Raw genomic sequence first — 12,717 nt, 5'->3', positions numbered from 1 at the left:
GTTTTATTTACTTATGATGGGGTGATGGTGGGGGAGTAGAGGGTATTGTAGGCCAATGTCTAAGGTCACAGGTTAATATCTAAGAAGTCTAAAGGTTCAAATTCAGTGGGTTTATACCCACATGTGAAAAATCCATGCCAAGAAAAAGATGTTCATTAAATAATTTCATTCCTTTGAAATTATTCTATGTATTTCTATCAGACATCTTACTTTCCATCAGCCTACATATATAGTTAATAAGCAGTCCACATCCTAAAGAGCCCTTTTTTAAAAATCCTTTGTTTTTATTTTCCTAAAGAGTCAATTATAAAAATTTTCTCTAGTCTCTACCTACTTACTCTATAATCTACTGCAACGTGGCTTCTACTCTGAGCATTTTACTAAAATGGCTGGCTGGTCTAATTGCTCAATCCAATGGCAGCTACTCAGTGATTTTTCCTTTAACTTCCACAGCATCTGGCATGTTGACTCAGGTCTTCCTTTTCAAAACTCCCAACTCTCTTGGGGTGCAGACCACTGCACATTTGCTATTCTTAGCCCTCTGCTTTACTGGCCACTTTTTCTTCTATCCTCCCATCTCACACAAGCTTCCATGGGATGTGTTCTTCGTCTCCATGTCCCTTTTCTTGAGTTAACTTAACCTCTAAGATTTTTTAAATTTTACATCACATATGTTAATGATTCTCAAATATACAGTTGACTCCTGAACAATACAGGTTTGAACTGCATGGGCTCACTTATGGATTGTTTTCAATAGTAAATACCATAGTACTACACCATCTGTGGTTGGCTGAATCCTAGGATGAAGAACCACAAATAGGACGATCTATGGATATGGAGGGCCAACTTTAAATCATATGTGGATTTTCCACTATATGGAAGATCAGAGCCCCTGACCCCTGGTTGTTCAAGGGTCAATTATGTATCTCCAGCTCCAATCACCTGGATGCCATCTAATCACCTGGAGGCCAAACTTACATTCCCAACTGACAGTGAGAAATTGCTCCCAGACACTTCATAGCCACCTCAAGCTCAACAGATTAAAAATGAAATTTGTCTTTCCCACCTAGTTTGTTCACACCATTTCTGTCTCATTGAATACCATCACCAGATGCCCAAACAGTCATCTCTGGCTCTATTTTTCTTCCCCTACCAAATGCACAGTCACTAATTTTGTCTCTAATTTCTGTTTTCATACCTCTTCCCCCTTTTCATGTCTAAACCCAAGTGTCCTAGTTTACACCCTCACCGTCTTGCTGAACTGCAACAAGATTCTCCTTATAAATCTGCCTGCCTCCAGTCCTTCCTTCCTCTGATTCATTTCTCCATATTGCCACTAAAGTGAATAATCTATAATAATTACCAGCCTTGTAAGGGCTTCATTTTACTGTCCTTGGTTTTCCAGGCCTTCTTTCACACTGCCAACATTCTACCTGCATATGAGTTTTATTTAACGTACAGACGATTTTTGGTATACCTGCAGAGTCCCATGTTCTCTGCAGTCCATAGGGGTCTGCTCTGGGAGCAAAAAATTGGGAGTCATTTTTAAAAAAATATGGACTTGATCTCATTACCACCTACATAAAATTCTTAAATGTTTTTCAATGCCTATCAAAGTGATTTTAAAACCTGGATGGGAGTTCCCGTCGTGGTGCAGTGGTTAGCGAATCCGACTAGGAACCATGAGGTTGCGGGTTCGGTCCCTGCCCTTGTTCAGCGGGTTAACGATCCGGCGTTGCCGTGAGCTGTGGTGTAGGTTGCAGACGCAGCTCGGATCCCGTGTTGCTGTGGCTCTGGCATAGGCGGGTGGCTACAGCTCCGATTAGACCCCTAGCCTGGGAACCTCCATATGCCGTGGGAGCGGCCCAAGAAATAGCAAAAAGACAAATAAATAAATAAATAAATAAACCTGGATGTTTATCCAATCCCTCAGAAGTTCTTTAGAAATACAGATTCCTGAAGCTGATCTCAGGGGTTTGAATCACAATGTTCTGGGACGGAAGGCCTGAAAGATTCCCAGGTGACCTTCATGCAGCCAAATGGGGTTCAGGGAAGTAAAGGCTTAAACTAAACCTTTCCCTTAAGCAAGACTAATCCAATTCATCTGAGACAAAAATTCTTTAAACATGTGCTTACAAGAGATATTCTTCAGTGGGCTCCAGTCACTCCACTCTTTGCGACCAGAGAAGAGAGGATCATCAATGTAGCATCTAATTCCCACGTAGTGAGTGGCACACTCTAAGGGCATGTCTGAGGTCCAGCTCCAGTGATGAACTGTATCTCTGCCGTTCAGAGTGGTGTTGTGGGTCACCTACATAACGAATACAAACACAAAATTCCATTTCCAAACACAAAATTCCATTTCCAAGGAGTGTCATGTTCTGCTTTCCTTCAGAGCTAAAAAACCCACAACAGACTCTATGTAATCACCAGCTAAGTAAGCTAAACTATCTCAGTTTTCTATAAGGCACAAAAGGAGAGTTACTGCCAATTTAGGACCAACTTCATCATTACACAAGATGTTGATATCCCAAAACATTCAATAGGGTGTGCAAGTATACCATTGCTTTAAGATGATCTCCATTTTTCACGGAGAAAAAAAAAAAAACTAATGGATTTGTACCTCCAAGAGTTAAAGTCAAAGAGAGGAGAACATCTCAACAAAATAAACTATTGTTTTAGACTGGATCTTCTTTCTATTTAAGTATTATCTATTTCAAATTTTATTTTTAAATATGCAAACTTATAACAAAATATTAATCTGAATTATGAAAAATGGGCAAGATTTCAATGAAACACTGAGGAGATATATATATTAAAAGAGATCCTGAGGAGTTCCCGTCGTGGTGCAGTGGTTAATGAATCCAACTAGGAACCATGAGGTTGCGGGTTCGGTCCCTGCCCTTGCTCAGTGGGTTAACGATTGGCGTTGCCGTGAGCTGTGGTGTAGGTTGCAGACATGGCTTGGATCCTGTGTTGCTGTGGCTCTGGCGTAGGCCGGTGGCTACAGCTCCGATTCGACCCCTAGCCTGGGAACCTCCATGTGCTGCAGGAGTGGCCCAAGAAATGGCAAAAAGACAAAACAAAACAAAATAAAAACAAATGAAAAAAAGAGATCTTGGAATTTCTGGTTAAAGACAACAGATTAAATAAATGTATTTCCTTCCCTTTACCTCTTGAAATCCCTCTAAAACAATAGTATGCAGGTTTTTTTGTTTGTTTTTGTTTTTTTTAAGGCATAGGTGCACAAGGGAAAAAGGCAGAAGAAATAACACCAGTAAGATTTTGACACTGGGAAGCACTTGGACAATGACAATTGACTCAGAGGACCTGAGAAAGCTGAATCTTAAGCCACCAATGAGGAAGCCAGAAACAACCTGATTTCCATCATGGAAAAGCCAAAGGGCTCAGGAATTGTTTGCACCAGGTTCCCCTGAAAATACACAATGAAGGTGAGGTGCTATAGGAAGACAGCTTGAAAGTTGTTTGAAGAGATGTTAGGCACCCAGACCTGTCTCCCACAATCTATTCCTCTCAGCCAAAGAACAGAGATTTATGCTCTGGAAAAGTAAAACAGAATTCCTCTGAATTTAAGAACTTCAGGAAAAGTTGAGACTGGGGAACACCATACTAAAAACAGGGAGATTGCTAACCATGCATTATGAAGGCCAGGGCACTCCTGCCTTCTTCCCTTATTCGGCCCCCAGGATACTGACGGCCAAGCATGTACTCACCAGGTAAGAGTCAAAACAAACTTTCCTGGGGCAATATGAACAGGTCAAAATAAAAAACTAATATTAAGACTTTTCCTGCTTGACAGCCCATCCTTATCACCTACAGTGAAGCCCCATCTAGGCAAACAGAAGTTCCAATTAGATTTTTTTTTTTTTTTAATTTTAAGAACCATTCACTTAAGTACAAGCAGCACCGGGATGACCAGAAATTGGAGAAAAAGTTCAAATATGAAAGTCAAAGATCAAAATAAAAGAGAAAAGCAACTTGAAGGAATGGACTGCACAGAAAGAAAAAAAAAATTAAATCTCTGATATCCTCAGAGATAAGAAGAGATATTATATTCATGAAATAAGAACATGATACACTTTATTTTTTAATTTTTTTGATACACTTTTTAAAAAAAGGACCAAGAACAAAAAGGGATCACTTGTATATTAAAAAAAATAAATAATGGAAATTCAATGGCAGGACTGCAAGATAAAGTTGAGGAAAAACTGTTCATAAAATAGAGCAAAATATAGACGGAATGTAAGACTGATAAGACAATTAGAGGACCAGTCAAAAAGTCCACTTTCTAAAGAAAGTAAGTTCTAAGAAAAGAAGCAGAAAATAGAGATGAGGAAATTGAAGACATAAAGTAAGCAAAATTTCCCATGGAACAATGCCTTCAAAATCTTGAGAAAAGTTGCCATCTAGAATTCTATACCCAGCTAAACTAGAAATCATGAGGGCATTCAGAGTAAGGCATTTTCAGAAATGTCATGCCTCAATGTGTTCATCAAGCAGCATTTTACATTCCCACCAGAAGCATATGAAAGTTCCAATTGTTCTACATCTTCTCAGTATTTGGAATTGATAGTCTTTTAAATTTTACTGGCAACCTACTTAAAATTTTTTAAATAAAATACATCTGCAAGCTATCACTGCAGTTAGCAGAGACTATCTACAATAAATACCAAATAACTACTAGAATGTATGCTTCCCCCAAGATGAAGAAATAAGAGGGAGACAAGGAATTTAGGAAAAAGTGGATTCATTATAAGAAAAATGTAAAAGGAATCCTCTAAATGATGATGAGGCATAGCTTCCTAACAAATATGTTGAAAAACACAGAGGTTTGTCTTGAATGAGTTACAGGCATGTCCAAACATTAATTTCTTCAAACCTAGGGTTGGCTACTATGAGTCGAGGCTGCTGGAGCTCCTGGGACAACCTTGGCCACAAGAATATTCAGCTATTTACCACACTCTGCACTATACAAATACTGGCAGTATTCATGTGAATTCTTATGTGAAAAGGGTTGGGAAGTAAGTCAGAAGGCCCTCAGAAGGATTTATTCATAAAGACAAAACTGATAAAATATGTTTGAACATTCTGACATAAGATTTACACAACCTAGAGAGAATTTAGGATTGAATTAATGAAGCAGACAAATAAAACTAAAAATACAAGATAATATGAGAAGATGTACCAAAAAAAAAAAAAAAAGGAAAAGAAGAGTATACACTACTTGGTTCAGTTATGAATGGTGTTTATATGACCATAGTATGCATAACGAATACTTGTCTACCAAATATTGTAACAGAATGATACTGGGGAAAAAAAAGAGGAAATGGAGAGAGAGAGAAAGCATATATGCATGTAAGTGCATGAGCAGGTGACTGTGTGTGCCCATATTGGGAGCTGAGACAGGACTAAGTTTTCATCTTCCACTGTGTGAAGTTAATAAAACATTGTTCAAAAACTGAAAAAAAAAAAAGGAAAAACAACATAAGCATAAGTATGCTATCTGGAAAAATGGAGACAAATAAAAAAAATAATTGGCTAAAAGAACTGAAATTCATTATATACAGGAGAGACAAATGAGGAGTTGAGGGGGCTACGGAATTCCCAGGGTCACTCGCATCCTGGTCTGAGCAGGGCACAGTTTCCACAGCTGTCTGTGAGGTTTTGGGCAGAAACTGTCACATTTTATATGAAACTTGTAAATGAAACAGCTGTCTGTGAGGTTTTGGACAGAAACTGTCACATTTTATATGAAACTTGTAAATGAAACACTCATTTATAGTGTTTTAGGGTCTTTAATAATCTCCTATTACAAAATAATAGCATTATAACCTGTCATAAAATAACTGATTAAAATAATTCTGCTTTAAATACTAATACTAATAATATAAACAAAAATGTCACATTTTACTATTGACAGGAATAACTTTTTAAAATTAATTTGTTCTAGCTCTATTTTTCTTGCCTCTTCCTATTTTTCCCCATACAAAATTTTTTTTTCAAAGATCATATTCCCAAAAATAGGGAATTACTACTTTGTCACTGCTGTCTTGTTATGCATCTTGTGGCAATGAGTTATATGACATTAGTATAATATCACCATTTGTTTATGTTTGATTTCACTTACACAGCGAAGATTATCCCTCTTATTCTAACACCCCTAAGTTAGTCAAAAAACCCCATTTAGCCTCCAAAGGAAGTAATGACAACTAACAGCTCTTCAGCAGCTTTATAAATATCATTTACTTCAGCAAATATTAGCACCACTTTACAAATAAGAAAAAGGACGTTTTGAGAAATCATCCTAAGCCAGTAAGCAGGAACCCAGAATACAGAATGTTAGGCCATAATAACAAACTACACAATACAATTTTAAATAAGTAATAGTTTTAGGACAACAATGGTAGAGCCGTATTGAAGTTAGCTGTAAATGAGACTGATACACAAGAATTGTCATTAAAATTAAAGAAATGAAAGCATCTTAGACTGGGGTAGTCAGTATGGGCTTTAAAATAAGGGGTAGGATTTGAGCTGGGTCTTGAAATGTGCATTCAGTTTGGAGAGGTGGAAAGGGGAGGACATCTTAGATGAAAGTAAGTCTACTGATATGGAATATGAATCATACTGGTTAAGAAAGAACACAGGCTCCAGTCAAGGGTCTGGGTTTGAGTCCTGGCTACACCACTTAATGTCTTCCTATGACTGTGTATCTTCATCTGTAAAACAGGATGATGCTAACAGCGCCTCCCCCAGGGACCGGTTGTGAAGATGTAAACTATTAACATATAGAGAGGTTTCATAACAGTGCCAGAAACATAGGAAGCATTGGATATTGTTATTTTAAGGATGTGATACATAGTCTGTCAAAAAGGAAAAATAAGACAGTGGCTCTGAAAACACAGAATAACCCTATTTATTATCTTTATAATTATATTTATATACTTAGGCAAATAACTGTAAAATCATGGTGTTCTAATTCTTAAGTCTACATATAATAGGCATATTTCAAGTCCATCGAGGCGGAAAAGTATAAAAAGAAAAAAGGGGGAATTCCCATATATGAGCTGTTAATACTTTTCACTATTATTTCTCACTATTCCTTAGATTAAAAACAAACTAAAGACAGATCATGAGGAAACCATTCACAAACAGGATTAAAAAAACTGGAGGAAAAAAGCATGTACTGTGAAATATAAGAATGTTATTTTGGATTCAGATAAAACAAAGATTTTTACAAAATTTTTAAATAATTACAATGGCTAAATAGACTTTAAAACATTTATTTTTATAATATTAGGCAGTTTATAATAGACTAAATTATATGTATATTTTTAATTATTATTTTTTTTTAATTTTGCTTTTTAGGGCCGCACCTGCAGCATATGGAAGTTCCCAAGCTAGGGGTCGAATCAGAGCTACAGGTGCCAGCTTACACCACAGCCACAGCAATGTGGGATCCAAGCCACCATCTGCTACCTATACCACAGCCCACTGAGCAAGGCCAGGGATTGAACCCACATCATGGATACCAGTCAGACTTGTTTCCGCTATGCCACAATGGGAACTCCCTAAATTATATGCATATTTTTATTTAATTTAGGTAAAAACATGCATTTCATAAAAAGACTAGACATGAATACATGAATATAATATTTACCATGTTCAAGTGGTATATGCATAGATTAAGCCTCCCTTAATTTCCTAAACTTCCTATAATGGTTACACATTATTCTAATAATTTAGGATTTTTCCATCACATAATATGGTTTTCAATGAACCCTGAAAGGATATCCGATCTATTTCTTTAACCTTTAATAATCTAAAGGTTCACTGATGCCACCTTAAATTTTAATTATTCAGTTTATTTAATGTCACAGAAAAAAAATTTATTTTTGTTCCAACTTACTGATTTTACGATTTCCATATTCTCTTTACGCAGAACTTTAATTTCCCAGATGACATTTGAGTGACGTGGAAAAACAGAACCCTTGTCATTCCACTTGAGGTGTAATGTGGAAGTTGAGAAATCAGCAGACAAGTTCAAGATCTCTGGAGTGCCTGGAATTAAGGCTTAAAATAAACAAAATATAAAACTTAGTAAGGTAGGTAATGATTTTTCACTTTGTAATTGCATTAATCAACTAATTTTGAATTCCATTCCATCTTGATCAAAAAATAGTTAAGCACATTCTCGCACCTACTATTGAAAAAAGAGAATACATGTATTAATTTGTATAAGCAGCTCCCAGTGATCCATCAGCCAAATCTGATAAAATTATTTATTAGCCAGCTGTTTCAAATTCATAAAAAGCCTTCTAATACGAACAGCAACTGGTTCCCACAACACATTCGTGTCATCAGGTCTGGACTCTGCAAAGAAGGAACATTAGAGAGAAGTAAAAGTGCTCCTTCGGTAGGGATTATGGAAAGCTTGCCATCTGTTTTCTCTGCACCCTTCCCACCCATCTCCAATTCAGAGCCTCCATGCTGGGTGAAGTCACTAACTTGAGGATACAATCAGCAACTACTGGCCTAAGGAGCAGTAAATAGCAGTAAGACCACAGTAATGACCAAAGCATTGAGCTGAGGAAGCCAATGGGGTACCATTCAGATCTAAGAAGTATTTGGCAGGATTTGCAAAGTCCTTCAGAAAGGCTAGTTTGCAGTGGTGTTTAACAGGCCTGCAAGGGATTAAGAAAGAGATATGGTGATCAAGCAGGAGACAGCTGGGTAAAGCCTGGCTAGAGTAAAAAAAGGACATGGCTCATGATGCCATATATGGAAAAGAAAGGACAAGGTCTGATGAGCCCTTTGAAGAAATGACTGGATCAAAGAAAATGAAGGATTAGTATGACAAGATATGAAAACACCTAAGATTCCTCAAGTCTCAGCCCAGAATGGAGAAAGAAAGGCAAAAAGAATCAGGGAGCACTGTGAGGAAATGCAGGAGCCTGGCTGTGGCTGATTAAGCGTCAGGACAGAAGAGCCCATGAGAGGGGGCGTGCAGATACTAGATGAGAAGGGGACCAGTCAGAGTGCGCACACAGACTAGAGGAACTCGCTGAGCACAGCTAGAGAAATGAACACGACACAAAGACACAAAACAGCTGAAGCTGGTTTGAGAACTATGGATAAACAGTCATACCTTCAAGAAGCCAGAGACCCCAGCAGGAATCCCAAGAGGGGGTGACAGAGAGGCAGAAGGAAATCAGAGAAAATCCGGGACTGCTGAGAACAAAGGAAAAGGGTTGTTATCTAGGATCAAGAAAATAAGAGTTCAGAGAGGAGGGCTGAGCAAAGACCACTGACACAGTGAAAGTACTGTCAACATCTGAGAAAGTAGGCTGGCAGGGCAGTGGGTCCTGAAGCTGCCTTATAAGAGGTAAGGGAAAAACCACATCCAAGGACATGGCCTCTCACAGGGAGAAGCCGTAAACCAAAAGTAGCAGAAAGAATAAGATACTCTTCAAACGCTTCAGGTCTTCCTATTGTATTACAAGGGAAGGTAAATTATAAAAAAAAAAAAAAAAAAAGGATCAGTGGAAAACACACAAGGTATGAGCCTGTTCTGTTCTGTGAAATGCAGGCTTTCTGGTATGAAGGGCTTTCTTGCCTGTTCTCTCCTCAAGTGACAGGAAGTTGAAGGTAGGTTAAAAGAAATCCAGAGACATAGGCTCTCAGGCCCCAGATCTATCCTAGTGCTCCCCTAGGAAGCTCAAGGACCATTAAGTAAGGTCATGGCCAACCTCGGCAGCAGCTGGATGTGCTGAGTAACAAAAATGGCAGAGAAAACCAATATAAATTAGTCTTGGAATTTAAACGTAAGTTTTGAATGAACTCACCTAAAATCTGCTGCCACAGTGCTCTATACCGGATTTATGTAAACTTTTTAGGGCTGCACAAGAACTAGAACATGTGGATTTAAAGCCTAAACTATGCAACACGGTCAACAGTTACACAGCTACATAAGGAGAGTGGAGGATGCTTTACAGAAGTTTTAAGTGGGAAACTGCTTTTTAAAAAGGAGAAAATGAGGAGCAACAAGCTGATTCAGTGCCAAGAGGGGCAAGTTCAAGGTGGCAGGGCAACCACACAGAGAGAGGCTGCCAAGAAAGCAGATCCTTCAAATGTTTCAAGATGTTACCATGTAGAAACTTAAAACTATGAAACATGGGAGTATTTTATTAAGGCAATACTCATCTACTAAAATGCTTCCTTTCCTGAAAAGTACACATAATTTATATTCTATCTAAACAGCAGTGGGCTGCTTTTCAAAACCAAAGACATATCCAATATCTCAGGCTAAAGACAGCAATAGCCATAATCACAAATGAAAAGATTAAACACACTTTCTTCCCCGACTTCAGAGTACAGGTCTTCATCGACTACCTGGGAAGTTGCTCTAAGCTCCAATGAGCTGTCACTTGCATTCCTTTCCAGCTAAAATACACTTGAGGACAATGTTAACTTGCTTTCTAGAAACTAGAAACTTTTCAGCTGGAAAAAAATTTCATCAGTGTTCTTTCTTTTTTAAAGTTGGTACACCTTTACCCATAACTTCACGCCCTTTTTGCTTTAGAACACTAGATACGGGAGCTTTCCTAGCTCTTTTATAGGATCCATGCTATTTATTCTGCCTCAGATGGATCCAAATTTTTAGGTTATTTTAAGGAATTTAGCAATTAAAAAATCTTATAAAGACTTCTTTTCATGCCTGTGCTTGTCAATCAGAAGCTTATTTTATATATACGCATATATGTTAAATATCTTGTTTGTTTTATATGTACACTTCTGAAAGCATCTTAAGATCTGGAGGAAACTTAACTTTTCATACTTTCATTAAGCAGCAAACTGCCAAAAAACCCAAATCTTCTAATGCACAGCTTCACTCTCATTTCACAGCTTCTCCTGCCCATGGCGGGTGCTCAAACATTTGCTGATGCATCCACCTTCCTCTCTTATGTTCATCTAATTTGCTTTTCCATTTTCCTATCAGTATTTTCCTATTTGAGTAGAAGTAGTAATATCTTAGCATTGGGATACTGTTCATCTAACATTCTAATCACAATCAGGCCCATTGTTATTAAAATGCTATCAACAAATAACATGATATGCAAAAACAATGAACTATTAATCAAATAAGTCACAGAGTCTGTCCTGATTTGCCTTTTTAATTCTAACACTGTTATCTTCAAGTAGCTTCCCAGACAAAACCTTCTCAATCCCTAATGAAAAAACAGACAACACAAACTGGGTCTCTGCTAGAGTCCCGGGGAAATGTTTTAAAATCTGGAATAAAATTAAGTTAGATTCCTCACACCTTCCTTACTACAAAATAATTCCAGGTAGTGAAAGATTTAAATCAAGCATGATAACAAAACAAAAAACACATTAAAAATAGCAAGAGATACTACTATATACAAATGAAAACCTGTGGTGTGAAAAAAACACTACAAAGTTTAAATTTTAAACTTGGAAGAATATTATAGCAAATATGACAAAATTAATAACCACACGATCCAGAAAGTTCTTATGAACTGATGAGGGAAAAAGTGAATTTCAACACACAAGAGAGAATTTACAAAGAATATAGGTAGTTCAGAAAATAAAAAAATGACTGATAATTTTTAAAAAGTAATCACAGAAATATAAAAACAGCAGTGCTATAATTTGGAGACCATCAGATTGAAATGGCAAAATCAAGAGAGATAGACAATATCCACTCCTGGCAAGGATGTGGATGATCAGGCATGCTCTATAATGTCTGCGGGAGTGCAAAGAGATTCAAAAATTTTGGAGAACAACTGGTAGTAGATATCAAGAGTCATAAAAAGGAGATGTCAATGCAGTATCCCCAGTTCTAGGAATTTAGCCTAAGAAAACCATCACACAAATTCAGAAACATATATGTGCAAAAAATTGTTCATTAAAGCATTGGTTATAATATTAAAAAACTAGAAGAAAAAATCTCACTGTTAATAATCAATGACTCAAAGTAATTACGGCACCTCCATTCAATAGAATACTATGCAGTCTGTATAAAAAAAGATTTACTTACATAACAACTTGAAAATCTGTATCTTCTGTTAGGCCTATTATAAAGTAGTATGAAGTTTATTGTTTATATGTATATACAAAAAAATGTATGTAAGTACTAACACTATTTCTCTGTGGGTATTAGAATCATGGCTGACCTGTACAAAATCTCACATGGATTGCACATATGACAATAGAAAGAAAATAACAAACATGGCTCCTTTTTATCTTGAAAACAACCCTAAATAACACTTTACCCACACAGTACTTCAGCCAGAAAATGAGACAAGTTCTAAGCTCCTAGACAGTATGCTTTGTTATTATCCTTTCAAAATCTGTGCTACCTCAGACACACACCACTCCAAATATGCAGTCTGTCTGTGAAATTGACAATCACCAGGTACTTATATTCTCTTTCCCCTGCTTCAGAGCAAGTCATCCTTATAAGACCCACTGTAACATCATTATGATACCACCCCATAACAGCTGTCAGAAGGCAACAAATCTGTTTACCCCACCATTAAGAGAGTCAAGACCACTGGGGTTTTTAAGGTCTCACTGTGTCGCAAAATTTCTATTTCCATCATCCTGGTTTTATTTCACGCCTCCACCCAGCCTACAGCATACGTCCTAGGCATTTGGTCAACACATCCATAGAAG

General features: G+C 37.3%; 1 protein-coding gene across 1 annotated transcript in view; it reads right to left on the bottom strand.

The window, feature by feature from the left end:
- The window catches only part of LIFR (LIF receptor subunit alpha), an 81,649-nt gene that overhangs the window by 41,660 nt on the left and 27,272 nt on the right, over positions 1–12,717 (bottom strand). Inside the window, exons 5-6 of the mRNA XM_047766721.1 lie at positions 7,928–8,091; positions 2,137–2,311 (exon numbers count right to left, since the gene is read on the bottom strand). Of these exons, the coding sequence (XP_047622677.1) occupies positions 2,137–2,311; positions 7,928–8,091 (339 nt within the window). The remainder of the gene's footprint in view (positions 1–2,136; positions 2,312–7,927; positions 8,092–12,717) is intronic.

Source organism: Phacochoerus africanus, chromosome 1, assembly GCF_016906955.1.
Source record: "Phacochoerus africanus isolate WHEZ1 chromosome 1, ROS_Pafr_v1, whole genome shotgun sequence".
Taxonomy (NCBI): Eukaryota; Metazoa; Chordata; class Mammalia; order Artiodactyla; family Suidae; genus Phacochoerus; species Phacochoerus africanus.
Note: the sequence above shows the minus strand (reverse complement) of the source record. Positions and strands in the feature narration are given on the sequence as shown.